At 42.8% G+C, this 26,853-nt stretch overlaps 1 protein-coding gene across 1 annotated transcript in view; it reads right to left on the bottom strand.

The window, feature by feature from the left end:
• The window catches only part of CFAP20DC (CFAP20 domain containing), a 1,731,599-nt gene that overhangs the window by 1,594,776 nt on the left and 109,970 nt on the right, over positions 1–26,853 (bottom strand). The window contains exon 3 of the mRNA XM_069206541.1: positions 19,928–20,017. Coding sequence (XP_069062642.1) covers positions 19,928–20,017 — 90 coding nt within the window. The remainder of the gene's footprint in view (positions 1–19,927; positions 20,018–26,853) is intronic.

The following is a 26,853-nucleotide window of genomic DNA, read 5'->3' as shown; positions in this document are numbered from 1 at the left end:
GTTGATCTGCGAGTGGGTCTGAGAGTGTCTCTGTGGGTATGTGAGTGGACATGAGAGTGTCTGTCTGGCTCTGTGAGTGGTTGTGTAAGTGTCTGTGAGTGCGTGTGTGAGTATCTGTGTGGGTCTGTGAGTTGGTGTGAGAGTGTCTGTGGGTGGGTGGATATCTGTGTGGGTCTGTGAATCGGTATATAAGTGCCTGAGTGGGTGTATGCCTGTGTGGTTCTGACAGTCTCTCTGTGGTTCTGTGAGTCTGTCTGGGTCTGTGAGTCATTGTGTGGGTCTGTGAGTCCTCCCCCCTTGTAATGTTGCGGTGGATCCGCAGATCTCAAACATGACAAAAAAGGTTTGTAGGTCATTTTTTGTACATCTTACCTACTTTTGCCACCTATATAACAGAAACATGAGGTTAGAGAACCTCTACCGGACCCCTTCGTACAAATTTTAGCCCATATTTCAACCCCAGGGACCCTTTCCTGATACATAAAATGTCTGAAGCAACTTTCGTCTCAGGTTGCGGCCAGTCAATCAGGCATTGCTTTGGCGTGAGAAGCCACAAATCCCAAAGGAAACTGCATGGGGAAAAAGCATTTTGTGACCCCCCCCTTTTTTCTCGGTCTCCGCTTGACGAATCACCCGAAACGTTCTACATTTGGACTATTGTTTCCTTTGGTGGCCATCAGTGGCAGCTGGTGATTGAAAATAGCGGTGAGGCACGAATACAAATATGGAATTGAACCGTGTGAGTGAGCCTAACTACTCACCTACTTCAGTTCACCTACTCTCCCACCTCTATTAACAATTCACTCACTCACTGACTTTGGTCACCTACCCATTCACTCATCCACATTATGCTATCCACTGCCATTCACCCAACTCGTATACCAGCCACCCAGTCAAACCCTGCAATCAATGACTCATCCATTCACACAAAGCACATAGCCTCACCATCCAGGATCCAGCAGTTTAGAGTTTTTTTTTTTTTATGTTTGTTTTATTTGACCTGCAGATTACATCTGTTTGACATGACGTATCACATGTAGTCATTAATCTGCTGAAGAAATAACACAAACACCACTAGCTATGAGAAAGTACTGAAACCATTGCTGCCTTAGAGAGACACCAGCACCTAGAGAGGCATGGAAGGAAAGGGACCAAAGAGCTGAGATAACAGATTGTTTTCTAATTTTGTGTAAATAGAAATAGCTCCAACTTACTAGTGTGTGCTGTTGTCCATGGCATATTTATGGCTTGAGGTCATGTCAGGTCAAACGCTCCTCTCCCACTCCACAAAGTTATTAGCTGACATATTCCTCTGCCACAATTCTTTTCCTGCTTCACAGGACATGGGAAAGGATTTTGAGAAATGTCACATGCTCTTAATAAAATGTGACCACCGCTAACATTCATCTAACCCACACTTTCCTATTGCATCAGAGTTGGGTTATTAAGGCTTTCTGATCAATTTGATTCCTTCAAAAAGGAGGTCAGATGTGCCACACTTTTCAGCATAAATTCAGAACTCTAGCACTGTAGTTGCTCATTAGAGATACACTGCTGATCACCAGGTATTTAACTGGCAGTCTGCTACTGGTGTTGAAAGTGCATGTTTCAGTCCACATGTCAGAATGTTTGAATGAAATAGTAGAGAAAGATATTTGAGAACTTACTTAAAACATGTACTAATTTTTTTTTCTATAGCACTAACCACAATTTCTATGACAAAATAAACCCACAATTTTATGTTCCTTTCTAAATTTTTATGTTTCATCAGTTTGATTCAAGCAAGATGGCTTCAGGTGTGCCACACTTTGGTCAGAAGTAAGACTGTTAGCGCTCTAGTTGTAGTTTAGAACATTCTGGGAGGCTGATGTAGAGCACAAGGGAATCAATTGACAGGCTTATGCTGTTGGAAGTACATGTTTTTCTGAGAATGTCAGACTTCATTCTCATATGTCTGAAACGGAAACATACTGTCATTTTAGCTTCTGGAGCACCTTTGATCACCTCTATGAGAAAATCATGAGAAAACAGTTTTCTCTCAAACATGATTCATGAAATCTCAGCAGATGGCATTATCACGGGGTAAAATCACCTTAGCAACAAATAATTTATATTATAACTAAAATCTGTTTATCACCTTTTATGTGTTCTCCTCTTTTGTCACCCTCAACACCTGCCATTCACTACAAAGCATTTCAATAGGGTGCTATCATGAATATTGGTCGCAAGATGGCTTCCAGCACTTCCTTGTCGAAGTGCTGGCAGCCAATCAGATCTCACCATGAGATCTATGCTTAGGCTCCGCCCAAATATACAACTTCGGTTTTCTTTAAATATCTCAAAAACTACTGAACATATTTACACTAAGGACCTCATTACGTCTTTCTGAAAGATCGCCGAAGCCACGTGCGTCACTATACAGCCAGTGCTGGCGGTATATGTGGCTCCCTATTTTGACTTTTCCGCTGGGCCAGCGGACGGAAACAGCGTTTCTGTCTGCTGGCCTAGTGGAAAAGTCACATCAACATTGCTGCCGGCTCATAATAGAGCAGGCGGCAATGTTGATATGCAGCGGGTGCAGCAGCACCCGTCGCGCATATCACTGCCCAAAATTCAGGCAGTGAAATGCACGATAGGGCTGTGCCTGGGGACCCCTGCACTGCCCATGCCAAGTCCATCAGCAATGCAGGGGCCCCCAGGGGCGCCCCAAGTCCCCCTTACCGCCAGACTTTCCATGGCGGTGTTTACCACCATGGACAGGCTGGCGGTTGGGGATTATGGCGGTATGTTGGAGGGGCCGGCGGTATGGCCGTGGCTAATGCACCATGGTCATAATATGCTGGCGGTACACCGCCAGCCTGTTGGCAGTGTTACCGCCAGCTTACCGCCGACTGCCAGGGTCATAATGAGGCCCTAAATAACAAAAAGTGTGTTTTCTGGACTGAAAGCTACCTGCTGCCAAATTTGGTGTAACTCCGTCCAGCGTTTCGGGCTGCAGTCGTGCTCCTATGTGAATTAACATGGGTAACACACTCTTTTATACCCCCTTGATGGATCACCCCGAAACTTTACCTTTGCAACAAGAATTACAGGCACACTTTTTTGGGAAGATTTCACGATCATCTGTCAAACGGCACCAAAGGTATAGGCACAGTCAAAAAAACAATATTCCTATAGAAACATGGTCCTTTAACATACTGTCGACTGCCAGTCGGTTTTATATATATACATATATATATATATATATATATATATATATACACACATACACACACACACACACACACACACACACACACACACTCTCAGAAAACAACCAACAGTAGTATAATTTCTCCAATATGTAAGAGTAAATCTACATATGGACAAATTTATGCATGTATACAGTGCTTAATCATGCTTGTTGTTTCCGGTGCTGAGCACCGGCACTTATTTTTGAAGGCTGTCACTTATTCTTCAGCCTAAAGCATTTGCTGCGAGCAAAAGACACAGGGGAAAGAGGGAGGAAGGGAAAAACGAAAAAGCGTCACAAAGGGAGAATGTAGAAAGCTGCTAGAGTGAGTTGAAGGGGCAGGGAGTGGCTTTAAATGGATTGAAGAGGCCTGAGGTGGCTTCAGGATTACGCCGCCCCACTATTCTGTGTTCCCACATTTAATTGCAGCAGCCGCACGTTTAAAAGGAGGGCTTCGGGCACCTGCACGTTTTTATTTACAAATTAAGCACTGCATGTATACTTACCTTTGAGAGTAAGGCTCCTCTTAACTGAGTGGCAACGTGCTAGGTGCAACTTTGGCTATAGTATTGTCAGTATGAAATTTGGCTCTAGTTTCTGAACGTCAAAATTGACGTTTCTCTGTCCATAAGGTAGCTTTTCAAACCAACCAGTAAAGCATGCTTGTTATTATTATGAGTATTATTAAAGTCAGACTGCGTGTTATAAAGGAAACCGTAATCAAAATGCATTCTGTTAGAGTTAAGACCATCAAAACCAGTACCTTTCCTAAAAAACAGGAGTCAGAGAAGAAACAGTAGTGGGCGAGTACATCAACAGAACAGATGCCTTTGAAATGGCACATGGACGTGCCCTGTCTGGAATGATTCGTTGACAACGTTCACCAGGTAATAACTCACTGTTGCAACATTCGTCCAAACGAGTCATGGTGGACAGGGATCTGTGTCACAAGTAGCCAGATTCATCCAAGATGTAAGCTAGGGACATTTAAAAAGAGACTGTGTCGATTTATTTGGATGTAGGTTTGTCTGTGAATCAAAGAAGACCACAGCTTCAGCCCAGGGACAGATAGCAGCTCTTATGTTATCAATGTGTTCTACAAAAAACAATGGAATTCACTGCTTCACTCCTCAGTTATACTGACAGCAGCTCGTCTGTACACGTCTGGATAAAAAGAGAAAGAATCTTTATGCAGTCTGGTACAAAAGGATGTGCTGGATCAGGTGAGGCTTCGGGTTTGCACATGATATTTAAGACTACATTTATAGGCTGATGGAAGTGAGAAACTGAGGGTTAATAAAGGAATCTGAGTGCCAGAAAGGTCTACTAATTTAGGGTGGGATTCTCAATTGGGTGGAATTCCATCGGTATTCGCCCCACACTGGAGTCGTATCGTGAAGAGTTGCACTGGATCATTGCTGAGTCTTTTTTTTATTTTTTATTTTTTTTAAGAGTTGTGTTGTCTAATCTTCACACATTGAACTCAGAAATTCTGTGGTTAGTGCATGAAATTTAGACAGCACGAGTTGGAAACAGAGAGTCTATCCGTAATCACTGTCTCTAAGTTATGCAATCAGGATTTCATGCATTAATTAAGAAAAAATCTTTATACGTCTCTGTTAAGTTTTTGCGCCAACTCTAACTTGGCATCGCTAGCTGTGCGTATCTTCGCCTTTGATGTGTTGCATCCTGTCGCACTAGCTGCAAAAGTTTGAAAACCAGGTTGCTCAAACGAACTGTTTACATTTTTTGTTACTCGTGAAGTCCATCTACTAAATCTTATGAGCTCAGTTAAGCATCTACTAATTATTTTGGTGGCAATTTCATCACGTTGCCAAAACTAAAACTGCGTGTGTAGTAATGTATAACGTGGGTCTTTGTCTTGTATTGGGAAATCATGCTGCATTGTTGAAGTATGGGGACTCGTGCTGCCAGCTTTGTCAATAGACACTTTCAGACTTGACTGTACCATTAGATTGAATTTTTCTTCGACAGCTCTGTGTGGTCAGCAAGAGACTATCAAGAAAATGTAGATTTTTTTTATTTATTTTTTGCAATAAACCAGATTTTTTTATTTGTTTATAAATTACAATAATTGAGAATATATTTGTTTATATATTACAATAATATACTTGACTTTTGTGACATAGCACTTGACACTTTCTAGAGTACGAGTTCCTGATTCTCACTGAACCTACACTGAGCAACCATTTTCTTCTGGTTGCGCTACAGTCATTCAAGTGATCTCACTTTATTTGAACAGAATGATGCAGTGGACGCGCAGTGGTCAGTTCACTCACAATTTTTTTTCTAATCACTTTTTAATTTTCTTGTGGTTTTTAAGTTTCTTCTACTATTGTTGTTAATAATGCCGTGTTTTTTTATTGCTCCGTACCAGCACATCATTATTGCTGGGAATTTTCTCCAAGTGCCGCCTACTTTTCTTGACATGTTAGGGCACTGAGGAGGTTTGTTTTCGCTATTGCTCATGTTTATGAGCTTTCACATTTTTGGGGGGAATTAAGGGAAACGTGGCTACCTAAATTACCTGAGAAAACATTAGTCCTTACTTTCTTTATATTGCACTTGGCGCTTTATATAGTACGACTTCCTGATTCCCACTGAACCAACACTGAGCTGCCATTTTCTTCTGGTGGCGCTCTAGTCATTCAGCGACTTCCCTGTACCAAAACAGAACGATGCAGCACACACGCACAGTGGGCCCACCTCTAGGGCACCAAAGGTACACCAAAGGCCAGCCCGCCTGCACCTGTCTCTGTCCGGATCGCAGCCAGCACCCGCCACCCTGCTGCTTACCCTTACCATTTAGCCCCCCTCATAATGTACACTAAGGTGGAGCTGCTTTCTTTACGATTCACTTCCTGTGCACATGCTGAGGTCTTTCACATGGACAATCTTGTAATGAGCATGTCCTAGATGCAGTTTTTCCCTTGAAGCTCCAATTTTTTTTAATCACTTACCTAACAAGGCCCATGGACCTTTCGCTCAGGTTTAATTAGGCAGCGTTTCTTTATCTTCTCCTGAAGTATCCTTCAATGTAGCTCTCCTAAACTACCGTTCCTTAGCCAATCATGCAATTGACATCTTTAATCTATTAACTGATAAGAACTGGGATGTACTACTCCTCACAGAAACTTGGCTTAAAGATAGATCTGCCGTTGAAATTGCCTTAGCAATCCCCCAAGATTTCTCAATCAAGGATGATGATAGGGAGATTAAAAATGAGGTGGTGATTATATATCATTCTGTTTACTGTTTCTAAGCTCACGAATATTGGCAACATCCAGGACTTGCTGTTTATTATCATGCTTGCTCCTTCTTTTGCAGTGTTGGATGCACTTATTTATGGCACCCTTGGTGGCCTAGTTAGATTTCCTCAATCCTTAGATGAAACTTTGTGTCAACTTTATCCGGAATATGCTAACTTTGTGGTATTAGGAGATTTGAGCCTGCATGTTAATTACCCTAATAAACATGCGCAGCAATTAGTGAGCGCCTTGGAGAGTTTTACTCTTGAGCAACTCATTAAGTGCCCACTCACATATCTGGCCATATTTCTGACCCCATCATGGCCACCTCTTCCCTGATTAAACTGAATCCAGTGGTGAATCTTGTTTGGTCTGATCACATCTTTATCCCTTTTAGGATTATAACTTGGACACCTCGCATCTCACCTTGTTTGATAGCAAAGACCTCTAGAACTTGGCATAAGGTTAGTGATTTTCTTCTTACATATGTTCTCCAGTACTTCATTTTGGATTTAACTGGAGATTTAGAACAAGACACTGGCCTTTTTAACAACTGTATTGAGAATGCCATGGACAACATTGTACCTAGGAAATCCCTCTCAATCAAGAGATATAAGCCTTCAGCACCTTCGGTTTCCGATGCTTATAAAGCAGAGCAATCTTACTGCAAAAAATGAGAAAGAGAATGGAGGACTAAATATGATAAGGAAAAGAAACTGATATATCAGGCCGCCATTAAAAAGTATCATGCAGCAATTAGGCCAGCTCAAAAAAACATATACTGCTATTTCCTTTTCTGAAGCTGATAATCTACCTTGGAACTGTTCAAGGAGGTTAACTCCTTTCTTTCACCTTCCACTTCCAAAAAATACTCTTACTCCGTTAGTGGAACTTGGTAAAAGCCTTTCAGACTTTTTTCATAGTACAATTCAAGCAACTTATGACCAATTCCCAGCACCTATCTCTATTTCACAAAGTATTTCATCCTCTACTGTTCCCATGCTGTCCGGTTTTCCCTCCATATCCCTTGAAGAAACGTTTCAGGATCTCAAAGCAAGTCAAGTTCTCCGCTTGATCCTTGCCCCCGGCTGTTCTCAAATTGTTGGTGTCGGTGGTGAATCCAATTTTGAATAGATCACTCAAAGATTCCCTCACCCAGATGTTTGTCCCCTCTGGTTGGTAGCAGGCTCTTTAACTACCTCTATGTAAGAAGCCATCAACTGATCCTAAAATTCTCTGTAATTTTAGGCATATCTCTCTTCTTCCTGCAGCTGAAAAACGTTTGGAGAAAAATGTAAACAGGCAGGTCACTCACTTTCTGGAGACTAACCACTTGCTCCATGACTCGCAGTCACTATTTCGCTCAGGGTACAGTACTGAGACCGCTCTTCTTGACGTCTCTGAATATGTCAAAGAAAACTTTTATCTAAACACTCCGGTCATTGTAAAAAGCTTGTAGATTTTTCTGCAGCATTTGATAGTGTCCCTAATGTTATTTTGCTTGAAAGACTGGAAATTATCAGCATCAGAGACCAAGCCCTGCTATGGCTTAAATCCTTCATTAGCAATCGTACGCAGGCTGTTTTCCTTCCTCCTTTCAACTCCACAGCAAAACATGTAGGTTGCGGACATCCTCAGGGTTTGGCTCTCAGCCAGACTCTTTAATATTTGCAAGCAACCTTGGGCTAAAAGAGTTCTATCATATGCAGATGATACTCAACTCCTTCTGGCTTTTTCAGGAAAATGTTCCATTTTCTTTGAGTTCCTTTAAGACTTGCTGTAACTCTGTCATGAACCTGATGAATGCCAGATTTCTAAAGCTTAACCCAGGTAAGTCTAAGGTCCTTTTCTTTGGTGTTAAGTCCATTCCTAACTCTGATCTCTGGTGGCCATCGGAGATGGGTTCCGCCACAACACCCCACCTGCCCTTCCCCTGTGCGAAGAAGCCTCAGGGTGAAATTTGATTCCGAGCTCTCTTTGAGCCTTAGATTAAAGCATTATCTGTCTCTTGTTTGTTCACTCTAAGGCAAGCACATCTTCGCCAGTCTAGATCCCAGTTAGTGCCAGCCACCCTGCCACTTACACTTGCCATTTAGCCCCCCTGATAACGTACACTAAGGTGGAGCTGCTTTCTCTACGATCCACTTCCTGTGCACATGCTGAGGTCTTTCATATGGACAATCTTGTAATGAGCATTTGCTGCCCTAGATGCAGTTTTTCCCTTGAAGATTCGAAATTGTTTTAATCACCTACCTAACAAGGCACATTGACCTTTTGCTCAGGTTTGATTAGGCAGCGCTTCTTTATCCTCTCCAGAAATATCCTTCAGTGTAGGCCTCCTAAATGTCCTTACCCAGACCTGCCCTTGACATCTTTAATCTATTAACTGATAAGAACTGAGATATACTAGTCCTCACAGAAACGTGGCTTAAGGATAGTTCTGCTGCTGATATTGCCTTAGCAATCCACCAAGATTTCTCAATCAAGGATGTTGATAGGGAGAATAAAAATGGAGGTGGGAATTATATATCATTCTGTTTATTTCTCTACTGTTTCTAAGCTCACTAATATTGACAACATCTAGGGCTTGGGGTTTACTATCATTCTGGCCTCCTCCTTAGCAATATTGGGTGATCTAAAATTCTCAGTAAGTTAAGAACTATCGCCCAGGTGTTTGTCCCCTTTGGTTGGAAGAAGGATCTTTTACCCCCTCTACTTAAGAAGCCGTTAGCTGATCCTGAAATTCTTTGTACTTTTAGGCCTATCTCGCTTCCTACAATTGCCAAACGTTCAAATAAAAATGTAAACAGGCAGGTCAGTCACTTTCTGGAAACTAACAACTTGCTCCATTACCTGCAATCACGATTTCGCTCAGAGTACAGCACTGAGAACGCTCTTCTTGAGGCCTCTGAATATGTCAAAGTAAACCTGGATCCAAACACTCTGGTCATTGTAATGCTTGTAGAGCTTTCTACGGCATTTGATATGGTCTCTCATGGCATTTTGCTTGAGAGGTTGGAAATGATCGGCATCAGAGACCACTACCTGCTCTGGCTTAAATCCTTCATTAGTAATAGTATGCAGGCTGTTTTCCTTCCTCCTTTCACCTCCGCAGCAAAACCTTTAGGTTGCGGAGTTCCTCAGGGTTGGGCTCTCAGGCTGACTCTTTTTAATATTTATATGTCACCTCTGGCTAGAATTGTCAGGTCTTGGGGAGTGAGAGTTGCCTCATATGCAGATGATACACATCTCCTCCTGGCCTTTCAGGAAAATGTTCCTTCTTCTTTGAGTTCCTTTAAAACTTGCCTTAACTCTATCACAATTTTGATGAAAGCCAGCTTTCTAAAGCTTAACCCTGATAAGAGTGAAGACCTTTTCTTTGGTGTTAAGTCCATTCCTGACTCAAATATCTGCTGACCAGCGGAGGTGGGTCCCCTCGCCTGCCCTTCCCATGTGGTAGAAAACCTGAGCTCACTTTTGAGCCTCAGATGAAAGCAATATCTGTATTTTTTTTTTCTCTCTAAGATCCCTGAGAAGGATGCTTCACCTAATTCCTGTTGAACATCGTAAAACAATTGTCCATGCTTTGATTACTTCAAAGCTGGGCTATTGCAACAGCGTATAACTAGGGTTCATGACTTTTCTCATTCAGCGTCTCCAAAACCATCCAGTAAGGGGTGCCCCGGCTGCTCAGTAAACGTCCACCCAGGGTCTCAGGATCAAGTTATTTATGTCAAATTTACTGTCTTTCAGTGAACAGAAGGATCCAGTATAAGGCCCTCACCCTTGCTTTTAGGGTATTCAATCAATATCATCCTCTCTATCTTTGTCACCACTTTAAGTTTTTTTCCTAGGTGCGCTCATTGTGGTCCAACAGTCTTAAACTGTTCCAAAGAGAGCACATATTTAAAGCCAAGAGGGGAGGTACATCCTTCACCTTTTCGGCTACTAGGATGTGAAATGTGCTTCCACTTGCTCTGAAAAGCTGTCCTTCTAAAAAGAAATGTTATGAAAAAAATTCTAAAAACACTTCTTTTTTTATTCTGGTATCAACAGTTCCTAAATATGGCTGTCTTCTTGATGTCATGCAGTGACCTCTTCCACTAGCGCTGGGACACCTCCTTCAGACAGCAGGACCCCTCCTTCAGGTAGCTGTGCACTTTAGAAATGTATTTTATAAAAGGTTGAGAAATCCAGGTTGGAGTGGCCCAGACCAATCAGAAGTTATTACAACACCACCTGTAACAACTGGGGCCTTTTGATTCTTAGGCTCCCCTACTGCATGCCCTCAAACTAGAAACAAGTATGCCTTTTAGCTACTGACCTTTGGATGGTGAGACAGAGTAGTTCAAGGCTTACTAAGGGAGGTGCTGATGGGCTAGAAATTCAGAATTCAGCAATGCAACATATAGCAGTCAAAGCAATGCCCAGTCACTACTACTATTTTTTTTTGTTTTTTTTTAAAGGAAAATGTTGCAAAATGGGTACACATGGACTTTTTGCTTTTTGATCACCTGGTTTTGGACTTTTTACTGTGGGTGAGTCTCGCTAAATGTGTCTCATCCATGGTAATCACACAATAAACAGACCGCACAGGTTTACCACAAGTGTCTGCTTTTTAAGATAAGGCCGCTGAGATGCACCTCGGGTAACAGACACTTGGTTAGTTACACATCAACAAGTGTGCATATGTATGTGCACATGTGCAGGCTGCATGTGCAAGGCTACTGTTTGGCGCAGCCCGGTAGCTAAGCACAGGTAGCCTGGAACACAGAGGACTCATCAGGGTTAGTTATTGACATGGGGTATGCCTTATAATATTAACAGACATTCATATGTAAAGATAGTATAGTTTACTCTGTTGCCTGCAGTAACACATTATTATACCAATGGGGTAATCTGCCTGAAAGTGCAGTTTTGCTTCCCTGAGGCCTACTAAGTCCAGTGAGGTCTGAAACGGAGGTAGAAAGTATGTGCCTAGTTCATATGCACAGGTCCCAAGATCCTACAAGTGACCAGTGAGTTCTGGACAGCACTCAGACATGTTATGCAGAAGGGTTGGGACAGGGAGAGAGAGGAGATGTGGCACCCAAGTATTGGCTGGGGTTGTCTGGCTTCTAGAACCTTCCAGCCCCTTTTTAAAAACTCCTGCCTATGGAAGCAAAAGTGCCTTCTTTTGTGTTCTGCTTAAACTCCGACAGCAACTATAGCCATGAACAACTGGACTAGGAATTTAGGTCTCTGCCCCAGTTGACCCCAAGACCAGAGGGTCTTGCCATGACCAATGAGGCCCTTACAACCACCCCTGAAGACCATCTGAGGGCAGTTGCAGGCAGCAGTTTTAGGAGGGAGGGGGGGCGGGCGGAAAGCACACTCACACTCATTTTTTCACGCACACATGCACATCCATTACCAACACTCATCAACATTCAAACATGCACGCACCAAGCATTCATTAAAAAAGATCACACACACACACACACACACACACACTTACCTTCAGCCTCATAGGTCCCAGGAAGCTTGGGACTGCTGCCTTCCCTCACTGGCTGACCTAAGGTCAGCCAATCAGGCAAGGCAGAAGTCCCAACTTTGTCACAGATTGCTGACCCCATCCCACTCTGTGACGAGGTGTCACTGATTGACACTCACCCTGGGCGCTTCAGGGCTTAAACCTGAAGCACCCGGGTCGAAGTAAATCAGTGACGCTTCCCCTCTTCACCGAGCAGAAGGGCCTCGAGGCACCTTTAATGAGCTGAGGAGGTCACGCCCATAAGAGCTCTGACCTCTTCAGCCCAGCAAAGTTGAGCTCAGGCACCCAGGAGTCTGCGCAAATCACACTTCTCTGTTCCTGGCTGCCTGACCTGAACTTGAAGAGTGTCTGTCAGGCTGACCTTTGCTCAGCCTGACAGCCACTCTTCATGAGGGGCAAAAGGTGGGGGGGGAGGCATGGCCCCTGCGCCCTAAAGGATGGGCCGCACCTGTGTGAGGGAAAGATCTGGACTTCCAGACCAGATTCCTCGAAGGAATGAATTGTGGGATTACATTGAAAAAAGGAGGATGTGATTAAGAGTACTGTGTAGGAACTGGTTGGAAATTCTGTTAAGGAATCGTTTGAAATAGTTTTCAGAAAGAGAAGGAAATGTGTGTTATGGGGTGACGAGGATGTTTTTCTCTAGATGAGGGTGATGCAAGAGAATATTCTAAGTAAGGTAAAACTAAAATGAAGAGAAAGCATGGGGGAGAAATTGGATGAGGAGGGTTTTACTCTGTGGAAATGATCTAAGCACTGCAGAGCAGAAAGGTGTTTGTTGCGATATGCAAGAAGATGTTCTTTGGTTGCACAAAATACATTTAGGCTCAACCTGATGGGGATTTGGCATCATCAAAATTTGATGAGAATATGCTGGATTCATATGAGAATGGCTATTGGGATTTGGAAAGAGACAAGATAGAGACTCAAAGGAAAGGGAGTTTACTTGGATTCTCCTGGTGAGGACATGTTCTCACCAGATTGATTAGACACCCAAGGACTTGGCTCATGTAAAGTTTACTAAATAGTGAACTCAAAGGCCTTTGGAGAAAAGCACTTGGGTGGTGATGCATGCTGAATGCTCCCATCCGGTTATTGATCAAAAGGCATATGTTATTCCAGAACTGGATCTTGATATTATCAGCTTCCTTTTTAAAATGGGCTGTGATCCCAGGAAGAGTACGGAATGGGCATTTAAAGGAGTTTTGGAAAACATGGAATTCTTTAATGAAGGCTCAATGGGTTCTTCAGGTAATAAAGGTTATGTTGTGCATTTCAATTCAACCCCTTATCATGTTCAAGAACAAGGAGAGATTGTTTTTTTCAGAAGAACAGTCTATTTTGCTGGATCAGGATAGTCAAGAGATAATGCAGAAGGGTGCAATAAAGATTGTGTAAGAAAAATAGTAATGCTTTGTGTTAGACCTGACAGCCTTAGGCTGGTCACCCCTAACTTTTTGCCTGCCTCCCTCCACTTTTTGGACACTGTTTTGGTGGTTTTAGGACTGCACGTGTTATCACTGCTAACCAGTGCTAAAGTGCATATGCTCTCTCCCTTCAAACATGCTGACAGTGGTTCATACCTAACTGGCTTATTTAATCTACTTGTAAGTCCCCAGTAAAGTGCACTACATGTGCATGGGCCTTTAGATTAAATTATACTAGTGGGCCTGCAGCACTAATTGTGCCACCCACATAAGTGGCCCCTTTACCATGCCTTAGGCCTGCCATTGCACGGCCTGTGTGTGCAGTTTCACTGCCACTTCCACTTGGCATTTAAATGTACCTGCCAAGCCTTAAACTCCCCTTTTTCTACACATAAGTCCTCCTTAAGGTAGGCCCTAGGTAACCCCTAGGGCAGGGCGCTATGTAAGTAAAAGGCAGGACATGTATCTGTGTAGTTTATATGTCCTGGTAGTGTAAAATCCCTAAATTGATTTTACACTACTGTGAGGCCTGCTCCTTTCATAGGCTCACATTAGGGCTACCCTCATACTGTTTGAGTGGCAGATTCTGATCTGAAAGGAGTAACAAGATCATATTTAGAATGTCCAGAATGGTAATACAAAATCCTGCTGACTGGTGAAGTTGGATTTAATATTACTATTTTAGAAATGCCACTTTAAAAAAGGGAGCATTTCTCTGCACTAAAATCCTTCTGTGCCTTCCAATCAACGTCTGGCTAGGTTTAGTTGGCAGCTACCTTGAGCATTCACTCAGACAACCCCAAACACAGGATGCTCAGTCACACTTGCACACATCTGCATACTGAATGGGTCTTCCTGGGCTGGGAGGGTGGAGGACCTGACACTTACATGTCAAAGGACAGTGGCCTTCCCTCACACAATGGGCTGCCACACCCCCTACTGGGGCCGTGGCAGACAGGATGGAACTGAAAGGGGACCTTGTGCAGTTCTAAACCATTCTTAGAAGTCTCCAGACTTCAAAGGCACATTTGGGTATTTAAACAGGGCCTCTGACCCTACCACCTCAGACACTTCTGGACAAGATACCACTGGTGAAGAAACTCTGAACCAGACCATGCAACCTGCCGCGAGGAACTGCCTGGCTGCCCAAAGGACTATCTTGACTGCTTTTCTGCAAAGGACTGCTGCCCTTCTGTTGCCCTGCTGCCTTGCTCCCCTCTGCTGAGAAGTGCTCTCCAAGGGCTTGGATAGAGATTTCCTCCAGTTATTTGAAGTCTCAGGACCAAAAAGACTTCATCCTGCAAAGAACTCCTTATGTGGTGAAAATTAGATGCACAGCCTCCTAGAAACGACGCACAGCCTGCATCGCGGTGAGAAAATCAACGCACGCCGAACCGGAATGACGCAGCCTGGCTCCCCGAGAGGAGATCGACGCAGCGCCAGTGTTGCAACCAGAACTTTGATGCACGGTCCACTAGATCGACGCACAGCGGAACCAAAATGATGAAGCCCGACTTCCGGCGAGAATAATTGAAGCAGCACCTGCTGTGTGACAGAAATTTCCCGCAAACGCCCACCGGATCAACGCAGCTCCTGTGACTTGGTCCTGCATGCTCAGGGTTTCTCCACATACTCCTTGGGGTGTCCGAAAACCCGGCAACCTGAAGAGGATACAAGTCAGCACACCAGAAAGCGACGCAAAGCCTTCCCTACGTGGAAAATTATCGACGTATCGTCTGTGTGTGCCTGGAGAAACGAACACACCTCCTCGTTTTCCACGTATCTCCTCCTCTACGGTCCCTTGCTGAGAATGTGAACGCCAACCAGGTACTTTGTGCTTTCAAGAGCCACCTGTTGCTTTTTAAAGACTAAAGACCCTTTCTATCATTCTCTGAAATGATATTTCAACGTGTACTTATCAAATCTTGTTAGTTTTGAACTGCATTTAACCAGATATATATTCTATATTTTTTCTAAATACTGTGTGGTGTATTTTTGTGGTGCTAACCTGTGTTATTGCCTGATTTATTGCACAAATACCTTACATATTGCCTTCTAAGTTAAGCCTGACTGCTCAGTGCCAAGTTACCAGAGGGTGGGCACAGGATAATTTGGATTGTGTGTGACTTACCCTGACTAGAGTGTGGGTCCTTGCTTGGACGGGGGGGGGGATAACCTGACTGCCAACCAAAGACCCCATTTCTAACATTTTGTAAGTATATTTTTTGGTAAAAAAGAAAGAGAAAAGATTGTGTTGTGTGATAAATCTAAGGTTCTTGAATTGGTTTGTCCAGTACAGCTCTTTCAAGATAAAAGGAATCCATCTATTTAGAGATATTTTGCAGGAACAGCACTGGTTAGTGAACATAGATCTAAAAGATACTTTTTTCACTATTTTATTTTCAAAATAAATTGATAAGTATCTTCAGTTCAGATGGCCAATATCTTATATCAATGTACCTGCCTTTTAGATTATCATAAGCCTCTTAGTGTTTTACCAAGGTTTTGAGGCCGGTAGCAACTTATGTCAGAGAAGGAGAAGTTTGCACGATTAAGCACTTAGACAACTTTCTGATTATGTCTCACGATCAAAAGGAAGCGAAGCTTCAGTAACAGATGGGGGTGAGCTTGTTAGAAAGTTTGGGATTTCTGATAAATATGCAGAAATCTGTCTTGAGACCTCCCTAGACTCTAGAGCTTTTGGGGTTCCAGGTAGATACCTTGAAGACGGAATTAAGTTTGTCAGTAAAAAAGGTATAACAAGTAAAATCAGAGGTAATGTATGTTTTCTTTAAGGACTGGCAAGAGTTATTGGTCTTTTTTTTAACTTCAATCCAAGCTCTGTCTCTGGGTCCTCTGAATTACAGAGTGTTACATGGGTTCAATACAAAGACTTTAAGGAATGGTTTGTGGTATGGAGATCAGCTATCTTTGAAATAGGATGCTGTAGAGGAATTTCTTTGGTGGCTGAACAATTTACAGGCTTGGAAAGGCAGAGCTATATTTGGGACGTTGCAAAATTTTGTGCTAGAGTTAGATGTATGCCTGTTGGTTGGGGAGCTCATTTGAATCATTTGAAGATGGGAGGCAGATGGTCTCCGGAGCAGATGGTCTCTGGGGCAGAGGTTGTCTCACATCAATTGCTTGGAAATGAAGGTGAGGTTTTTTGGCTTCGAAGACTTTCCAGAATTTGTCAATGTTTTACTGAAGATGGACAACTTATCTCTGGTTTGTTACATCAACGGTTTAGGTGGGAGCAAATCAAATAGTTTAGCAGACTTGGCCAAGGAAATTTGGTGGTTTTGTTTGGAGTGAAAAATACATTTAAAGGCAGAGTATTTTCCAAGGCAGATCACTGTTATTGCAGGTTAGAACTCAGATATCTGAGAGATTACTGCAATTACGGTATCAACTGAGAGTATTTTCAAAAGTTGTTGGAAGTTTGGGGACCTTATGAAGAGGATCTTTTTGCCTTGAGGTGGATTAAGCAGGTACCGAGATGCTACAGTTGGGGACCAGACCCAGAGGCATTGGATACATTTCAACTAAACTGGAAGGGGTAAATGGTTATACTTTCCATCCTTTTTTGAGGAAGTGGTGGGCATCTTGAAACAAAAGTCACAAAATTAGCTTTTTCTCTCACAATAAACCCAAAATGTTCCCTTTAAGACACCGCATCAAAGCAAGCCAAACTATCTAAGGGTCTATGTTGATGGAATATGGTATGCAATATCCTTTGAGAATTTTTGATGTTCAATTCAATTTTTTTTTTCCTTAAAGTATTAAACCTTTAAATTATTGTCATTATATTGGCTATTAGTAGAAAACACATTGATTGTCAAAGACAAGTGTGAAGTAGTTGAGGCAGCCACAGCCATCCTACAAATCAAATCAAGGACAGGAGTGGAGTCAGCAAGTTGGCTCAGTGAAGAGAGAACAGTTTTATTCTAACAGTGACACCAAGAGTTAATTCAGGAGCTGTGTTGTTGCAATCCAAACAATCTTTAACTAAGACGTGCTCTGGATTGTGCTGCTCCTGTGGTTCTTTTTTTATTTTCAGTAAGGGTGAGTTAATAGCGTGGTTGTCCTTATCTCTAGGGCCGGAGCAGCAGTTAATCACTTCCTGTTCTTTAAGGCCCTCAACAGCAGCTCGGGCTCATAATTGCATGCAGTATAATTCACATTCAGTTTTCCGCGCAGGTGCAGGAAATAACGCTTAAATAAAGTGATTTAATCATTCAGTTCTGATATTTTATAGATTGCAAACCTAGCAACCTAGCCCCCCAGAGAGCACTGTAGAATTAACAAAACAAAGGTACAGTAAAAATACCAAAAAAACAGGAATCTAATAGGAGCAGCAGCACAACACAAATGAATGAAAAGATGGGGGTTCCATCTATCTAAGATGCCCTCCCATCGTAGTCAGGTTAATGGAGCTCAAAGAAATAAGTCTTGAGCTTTTCCTATTAGGAATCACTCTGATGTTATAAGGGGTCTGGCTCCTAAGAAATGGAGCTGAGTAAGAGAAGGCATGATTTGTAATTTTGCTCTTTTTTTCAGGGGGGGGATCTCCAGAAGAATACAGGATTTACCTTCTGTCAGGCTTTCCCCTTCAGTTGTATGCACATTATCCTTATGGTATTATAGGCATACATAGTGCAGAGACCTGTGTGGTATTCCAGCTAATTTGAAGTCGACCCATGTATTATAATATTTCACAAAGCTAGCTAAGTCACTCTTAAAACTCACCCTACTGTGAATAAACAGAATGGCATGGTGTACACAAACTAAGGATTGTGCACCATCCCTGCTTTGTGGGGAAAAGCAGCACTCACTTACTATAAACAAATGGGAAAGTGCGCAATATATAGGGTGAATAACGGGTGCTAGCTCAGACCCCCATCATAGAAGTATTTATGTGGAGATTTTGTCAGATAGTACCTCAGTATTGAATATTGACTTACGGAGACAGATATTATATATATATATATATATATTTCCACACCAACTTGACACTTCTGTCAACGACGCAGCACTCACAGGATTTCACAAATCTTCATTTAATAGATTAAAAAGATACCAGACAAACAAATACCAACGCGTTTCGACCTTCATGGTCTTGATCACGGTAATTATCCAATCCATTAAGTACCCTATTTATACTCTCCATCTCACTATGCCTTTATGTGGCATTATGGGATATGTAGTTTTAGAAATGTATATACAATATTTAAATACAATCAATCATAAAAATCTCACCAGTACCACAAATTATTTTGACCCCACCACATTGCCATAACAACAGAAAAAATACATAACGATCAATGATTAAATTCACAAATAACTCTACTCATTTCTCAGATTATTCACAATTATCAATGTCACCTATATCTGAATCCAAATTACACAAGTATATATGATGGTTATATTTTTGTCAATCTCTAAATCCACATGTATATTTCTGGATTTTGTATATATGCCTAATTGTGGGTCTAGTTCCCCAATTTCTTACACTTATTATTATCCAATTTTCTACATGCAGTATTTGTATTTCCTTTTTCCACACTAATAATAAACCTCAATTCATTTTATGAATTCATATTTACAGATGACAAAATAATTCCTCGTCACAGTTTATCCCAAATGGAGTCTTAGTTTTTAAACTGATGATATATCTGGACTCTAAGCGTCTCAATTTTTTAACTCTATCACCTCCTCGTTCATGTTTTACTATTGTCGCTATGCCATAATACTTCATATATAAACAGTTTGATTCTGGATGGGTTTTTAGATGTTTAATCATGGCATAGGTATTGTCATCATTTTGCACTGCTCTAATGTGTTCCAAAATACGCTTTTTTAGAGGGCATATAGTACTGCCAACGTATCTAAGACCACACCGCCATTCAATGACATAAACCACAAAAGTTGTTTCACATGTGATTCTATCTCTAATCGCAATCTCTTTTCCCTGAAAGTCTGTTATTACCTTTTTGTTGCAACCAATTTTACATGCTTTGTACTTTTTGCAACAAAAAAGCCCATATATATATATATATATATATATATATATATATATATATATATATATATATATGTATATATTAGTACAACAGGTACAAAGGCACTGGGCTAAAACGTGTGTGGAGCCCACCACACTACTATAATGGTTCTCTTTTATTATCCAATCTTGAGCAGGGGAATCATTTTCCTTGCTTGCACTAAGGTCTATTGCACCACTACTGTACCATTGCTTATTTAAAGAAATGCAGACCCACTTCTCAGGGTAAAGTGTTTACCTCAGGAAAGATAACTACTTTGGGATGACCCCACTACCATAACTTACTCTGGAAAAGAGGGCTAGACACATTTTTTAAGTGCAGAAAGCGTCTGCGAAGACGAACAGCTTTTTACGGTTAGATCTTGTACATGGTTAAGTAAATTACATTAAAAATTAGAAACTTACTTTCCAGATTGCTGATGGGCTGCCAAATAGTTTCCATTTTGCTGTAGGATCCTTCCCTTGAGCACTAAATATATCAACAAATGGGCCACCCTTGAATGAGAAATAAATATACATTTTCAAATGAATGAAAAACTCAATGGCTCTGTAAAAATAAACCTGGAAATAGTGTATAATGTTTCACGCCAGTTAGAACTGAAGTTAATTAAGATTTCATAAGTGAAGAAATAATGAACTTGTGCAAAAGAATGTACTAGATTTTACAATAAATACTACTACTTTAAAGAATCATTTTAGTTTTACATTGATCAAGCCTGAAAAAACGTGTACTAAATTAAATGTTAGGTGTACCCATTGTAAATTCCTATGGGGGGACCATGTCTTGATGACACTACTGTAAAATCAGTGACGATGGATCTGTTAGATTAATAGACTCTCTTGGACTGAGACAGCAACAGGAATGTCTACCCATTTTCTGTGCTCCCAAATGTTCTTTGGTGATCCAAAAGTGGCTGCAGATGCCCCTGTGGTGTCTTCTTGTTCCGGCTCACAGTGGGTGTTCGCACAATGTGAAATGAGTGTTCCCTCATTTGCAGGGCGGCGTGGCTCCATGCAAATGGCAGGTTCGCCATATTCACCTAGAGGTATAGCCGTGGTGACAGCCTCAGAGAGTGCGAGCAGACGATCAGAGGTCCATTCAGGAGTAAAAGAGTTCGTCCTTTAGTACCTTTGTTTAGAGTGAAAGCCATAACATCCTTCCAACAGGAAGACATTTTGAAGAAGACATGTGTTTGTTTTAATAACTTCAACGTTAGCATATTCAGTACTTAACCATAATCTCCTTTAACAATGTTTTTCAGTGCATAGATTTCTGTGGTTGCTTTTATTGCACAAATTAAAGTGGCTAAAAAACCCAAATTTCAGAGGTACCCGTGAAATAAAGAAGATATTTCATAGGTGCCTATGAAATGTTAAGCTATTTTAAGTGTGCCCGTAAAATAAGGGCAACATCATTATGATGACAGCTCCATACAACCCTGCACAGCATGACCATTGCTATTTTTAAATCAGCCAAACAGTTTAGGGCAGACAAACTACAGAGAAGAAGAAAAAAATGCAAAATCACTGTGATGTACCTGGTGCATAACTAAAACCATCAATACTATAGGGAAGTTTGTGAAATTGTAAATAATTTGACAAAACATGATTGTTGTTCAAACACTGCAGAGCCCTCATTGAACTTATGTAAAGTTCTGTCCTCATTTTCATAACTAGAATTCAGACTAGGACACCTTCGGCACTGACGTTTTTAACAACCAATCACTTATCTACTTCCATCACCCTGGAAAGTCTCTTAATATTTTCCCCTGAATGGCTGATCTATGGTGGCACTGATGCGCTCTGTTAAATTGGGGTCCTTTGAGGACCTCGTCTAACACGTTCATGTGTTAAGCCACCATTGCCATTTGTCCTCATTTCAGTATAGCTTTTAACCAGTCACTTTATTATGCTGTGGTTCCATGTTCCTGGGAACAATACCCAGTAGTTTCACAGATAAACCCCACAGCAGACCCTACAACCCTTAATATTTATCAGTTCATTTCACTTGTAGTTTTCGTGGAATACGTAGCTGAAACTCCAGTCAACCAATACATGGCTTCCTTTGGTAGCGATAACCCTATTTTGAATACTACTCAGCCCAGTTTTAGAACTTTGCTGGATACAGAGGTTGTATCCTGCTATTTTGCATAGAGACTGGGCGCGAACTTGCTGCAGATCAGATTGGTCCATTAGAAACAGATGAGGGAAGTAAGAGCACATATTAGTCGTGAAATGAGCTTTCAATGTTTTTCAACGACCATTCAACCTACTACTATTAAATTGGCAAAGTCTTTGGGTCTTTTTTCAATAAAACATGGAGCTCCCAAATCAGCTTGTTGTCAAGCAAGATGTAAAAATATGTCTGATGTTCCATAAATTCACGTCAATTATTAGTATTACACCAGGGTGTAGAGCCTGGTAGCCGCCTAAACAAACGGGCTATACATATGACTAAATCCATAGTCTCTCACCATCTCGTTGTCCTCTAGGCCTGACACCCTCTCTCCTATCAAGTTAAGATCAGAGCAGAGGTTGCGCATTTCTCGAGACAGTTCTCTTTGGAGGCTTTCCAAGTCTGTCTTCAGAGAATCAAAAAGGGACATCAGAAAGCCCCTGGTGACTCTGGGGAACTCTGCCTCGGTGGCCCCTTCAGAGTTGTCATAGGGCGGAGGGAGAGAGGTGGTGTCAGATTTTTTTATTGTGTGCTGGGGTGGACCGAGTTAGCATCTCCCATATCAATTGGTCTTTCTTATGCTTAGAAGAGGCCTTAACCGCAGTGGATAGAGTATTCCGTGAGGGCTATTTCTTGTCCAAGGAAGAAGGGTTGATGCCACCCGTGTCTCTGGCATTAAGTCACTGCCACAGGCCAAAGAAGTCCGGGGGCTGTAGGGCCTAGGGTGCTGCCAGGCCCATTGATGAAAGGAGAGAGGAGGTGGCAGAGACTGCTGCATTCCGCTATGTTCCGCATATGAGTTGTGCCACCAGATCCCCCCTCTACCCCCTGCAAGCTCCCAGTTTCATTAAAGGCAGGAAATGCCCTGTTAGGGCTGCACTGAAGAGAGGCTCTGTGAGTCCCAGGCCTGCCCAGAGAACGAGGCAGTCATTGTGTGCAGGGGTGGTGTGCGTTCTGCATGATGCAGGGTGCAAGGGTGGGTCCCGCCAGGGAGAGTGCTCATTGTGCTCTCACTGCCTACTACGGGTAGCAAATGTTGGGGCATTTTGTGGCAGGTGAGGTCACTTGTGGCCACCTCGGCGAGGTCTCTACAAGTAGATGTGTCTACGTGTTGCCTGAGGCAGAGTTAAGAGGCCAGTTACAATATTCAGGTGTTGCCTGCAATGGACAGGCCTTGGGCACTAGGAGCGTTGTTTCACTGTGCCCATAGGGGGATGTTTTGCTTTACTGCTGACCGAGCTGAACTACACACACTGAAAAGAATCTCTGCAATGCAACTCTTAGTCTAGGAAATACATTTAATAAATTACTCTGCGAGGCTTGTAAAGGAAGGTCAGTACAACTGAAGATGCACATTTAAAATGTGCGCAATAATTAAATGAAAACATGTACGAAGAATCTTAAATCTATGAACAGCACATATATATGCAAAGATTATATATATATACATAGATATATATATATATATATATATATATACATGCACAAGGGAAAGCAGATAATTAGTAGAAATTCATCACCATGGGGCACAGTTGCTCCTTCATCTTTCTCCCACCAATTTCAAGTCGTAGTCGCAGATCAACTGCAAAGAGAAAGAGCGATCTACCCTCACGGGAAGGATGACAGGCATCAGCGTCCTGACCCTGTCAGAGGTCTCTGAATCACTTCACTGTCAATCTTTGGTCTCTTTTAAAACTTAAACAAGCAAGAGAGGCGATTTCTAGAAACCTCCCCCCTCACCCCACAATTTGTTCAAAAATGCTGGCTACTTCAGGTCAGTTTTGAAAGGAACAGGTTGGAACTGGCCAAGAACCCAAGGTGCTCTCTCAAAACAAAACCGTTCCCTGCCGTACCATAAACATCATCCTAGTACACTCTTATCTCTCTAAGGCCTTGTTGAGAAAAAACACGCAGACACGTAGAATAAAAACATGAGCAAAAAGCACATTGCAGAACATGGGCACGGAAAAATACTTGCAGCTTCTGCACTTCTCACATCTGCACCTCTAACGTGGCAGTGGCTAACGCTAAAATAAAGTCATGGGCAAAATGAAGCCGGTGGTCACTAATATGACGATGTGCTGCTAGGCTAAGTGCAACGTGGGTTCAGTGATCAAACACAAATATCATTACAGGGGGTAGACCCTATTGCCAGCCAACAGAAAGCAATGGCAATATTGTTTTAGCAGGTGAGGCCTACCGAGCTTTAGCCAGAGTTTAGAAGGCCCACTGTGCTATCCGGCCTGTTTTGGTCAGGGCATGATCCGAGGTCACGGTTGTGCCGCTCTCCAGTGCCTGCCAGGGTGGGTAGGTACAGTCACTGTTCAGGCCCTGGCATAGGGGATGTCAGCTGCGTGAAAAGACTCTTATGCACGCAGCTTGCAAGCGTTCGTATTGGCACAGGGGTGTACTGGCATGTGGCTCCGGAAGAGCCTTAGGCCACAAGGATCAGTCAATGCATCACAGTCTTTATTCGATGGAGTGCAGGCTCACTGGTGCTGTGCAGGAAGCATGCCACCAAGTAATAGTCTCAGGAAGCTGCTTTGAGCCGAGGGCGATGGCGAACTACAGTGGGAGCGCTGGTAAGTAGTGCGCAGTTTGCAAGGGCTCACAGGGTTGCAGTCTCCTGTCGCTGGTCCCTTGGGTGGCAACCGGCCGGCGATATGCTCCGTAGTCCATCTTCAGGCCACTCTGCCCATTCGAGGTGGCGCAACCTCTCTCTCACTGGTGAAGCGTTGGAGGGCCGCTAAGTGCTGCTCCCTTGCTGGGCGTCTTCTCTGGCACCCTTCACAGAGACAGGAGATCACAGGCACGAGTTAGTCTGGTTCCATCCACGGACGGACACAGTCGGAAGAGCTGCGGGCTGCGAGCCCGGGCAGTCGGCAGCGATGACAGGCTTGAATTGATCAGGCGCAGCAGTACGGCCCAGGAGCCGCCGGAGGTCGCGCAGTCAGGCTTGGGGTTAACCATTTCTGGAGGTGTCTAATCCATTAGTTTGTTTTCGCGTGGAGCCTGGACGAGTGTTGCTGGGAGCCGCTGCGGAACCCCTGCCTCCCACATGGCTGTAGAAGCATTCAGTAGGCATGCAAAGGGGGGTGGGAACTGGTGAACTTTGGGCTCCGGATGCCGCTAGATGCTGCTTTGTTGGGCAAAATCTGTCTTAGTCCAATGCCATGTTGGCAACACCCCTTATGTTATTTTAATATTCAAATAAGACATGTAGAAATCAAATGGAAGCATCACAATATAGCACACAGATATTTTGAACTGCAGTCTAGGAGTATTTAGCTGTCTTCAAATATTACTGAGTATGGTTTTAAAGTATGTTACATAAATGTTTTATTCACACATAAAAATATATTGTTTTAATGTTCATGATGCTCCTTTTGATAACTTTTGAGGCCTGGACGTAGAAGACAGGTAAATAATGCATCTGGGTAATTCATAGGAATAGTTCACTTTGCTGCCAGTGAATAAACACACTTTTTCATACTATTCACCAAGCAGAACAGGATTAGGGCATTAATGCTTATTGGTCCGATGTCATGAGTGGTCCTTACAGCCACATTGACATATTAGTCACCTGCTCAATGCATCTTGCAAATGGTAGTTTTAATTTTTAACACATCAAGCAATACTTTAAGTGGGCCAGGTCTTGTCTCTTCTGGGTTCCCATTTTTGTACTAGTCTAAGCAAAAAGAAAACTAGACGCAAAGAAAAATCTGTGCAGCAGGCTTGGGCGCTGCTTATGACTAAAGTCATTGTGGAGAAGGGGTTGGGAAGGAAGCAGATGGAGAAGAATGAAGAGTAGGAGAATAAGGGCCAGTTGGTGGACCACCAGGAAGGCTAGGATGACCACATCTGTCTCCACTCCGTCTTGTCCCCTTGTGCTGTGAATTTGACCTTCCCTGGTGGGACCTCCTGGCACTAAGCACTCAATGGGCCCCTTCCCAGTAAGCTCGAACCACTGAACCTCCTGTACTGTTACTGTTTTTCCACCTGCAGATTAATCACATGACTTTTGAGCAAGTAACAATTTCCACTCTGACCCACTGAATCGTACCATCATGCACTTGGAGTTCCATTACACTTTGTTAGTTGTTTCCAACTGCTGTCTGCACCTGCCACCTGCAAGGCCTCATATCTGTTATGTGTAATATGTGATTTCTCCCCAGGTTCACTGGAATATTCCATTCTTCCATGTGTAACACATGCCTTCTGGCACAGTCTCCTCTTCCAGCATAAATACTTCTTCTGAACCTGCATTGGTGCATGGCCTCAATCCAGTCATGCTCATGCTTCGTCCTGGCACTCACCTCCTCAGTCCCCCAGAACATCAAATGCATTAGTCTTCCAAGCCTTCCAGATGACCCCATGATCCTGGCTTCTGCAATGCTTCTTGTGTTTTCCTTCATGATCTACGTTAGACTTGGCATCCTTGGCGTGGTCTCCCCTAACTTTTTGCCTCTGTTTCCCTGGTTGTTGATGTATGCTGGATTCTGTTATTGCTATCTAGTGCTAAAGTGCAAGTGCTCCTATGTAAAATGTATGTGTAATTGGCTTATCCATGATCGGCACATTTGATTTACTAGAAAGTTCCTAGTACAGTGCATTAGCGGTGCTGAGGGACTGTAAATCAAATACTACTAGTGGGCCTGCAGCACTGGTTGTACCACCCACATTAGTAGCCCTGTAAACATGGCTCAGACCTGTTGTTGCATTGTCTGTGTGTGCAGTTGTAAGCAGTTGTAAGCTGCCAATTCGACTTGGCAAGTGTACCCACTTGCCAGGCCTAAACCTTCCCTTTTTATACATGTAAGGCACCACTAAGGTAGGCCCTAGGTAGCCCCACGGGCAGGGTGCATGTTAAAAGTGGGACATGTACTTATGTGTTTTACATGTCCTGACAGTGAAATACTGCCAAATGCGTTTTTTACTGTTGCAAGGCCCATCTCTCTCATAGGTTAACATGGGGGCTGCCTTTAAATATGATTAAAGCGCAGATTACCTTTGGGAGCAGATAGAAATATGGAGTTTGAGGTCCCTGAACTCACAATTTAAAAATATATCTATTAGTGAAGTTGATTTTTAGACTGTGTGTTTGAAAAAGCCAGGGGAGTGGAGGAGTGGTCACTTACACCCGAAACGGCTGTGC

Source organism: Pleurodeles waltl, chromosome 9, assembly GCF_031143425.1.
Source record: "Pleurodeles waltl isolate 20211129_DDA chromosome 9, aPleWal1.hap1.20221129, whole genome shotgun sequence".
NCBI lineage: Eukaryota > Metazoa > Chordata > Amphibia > Caudata > Salamandridae > Pleurodeles > Pleurodeles waltl.
This window is presented reverse-complemented; position numbering and strand designations above follow the sequence as displayed.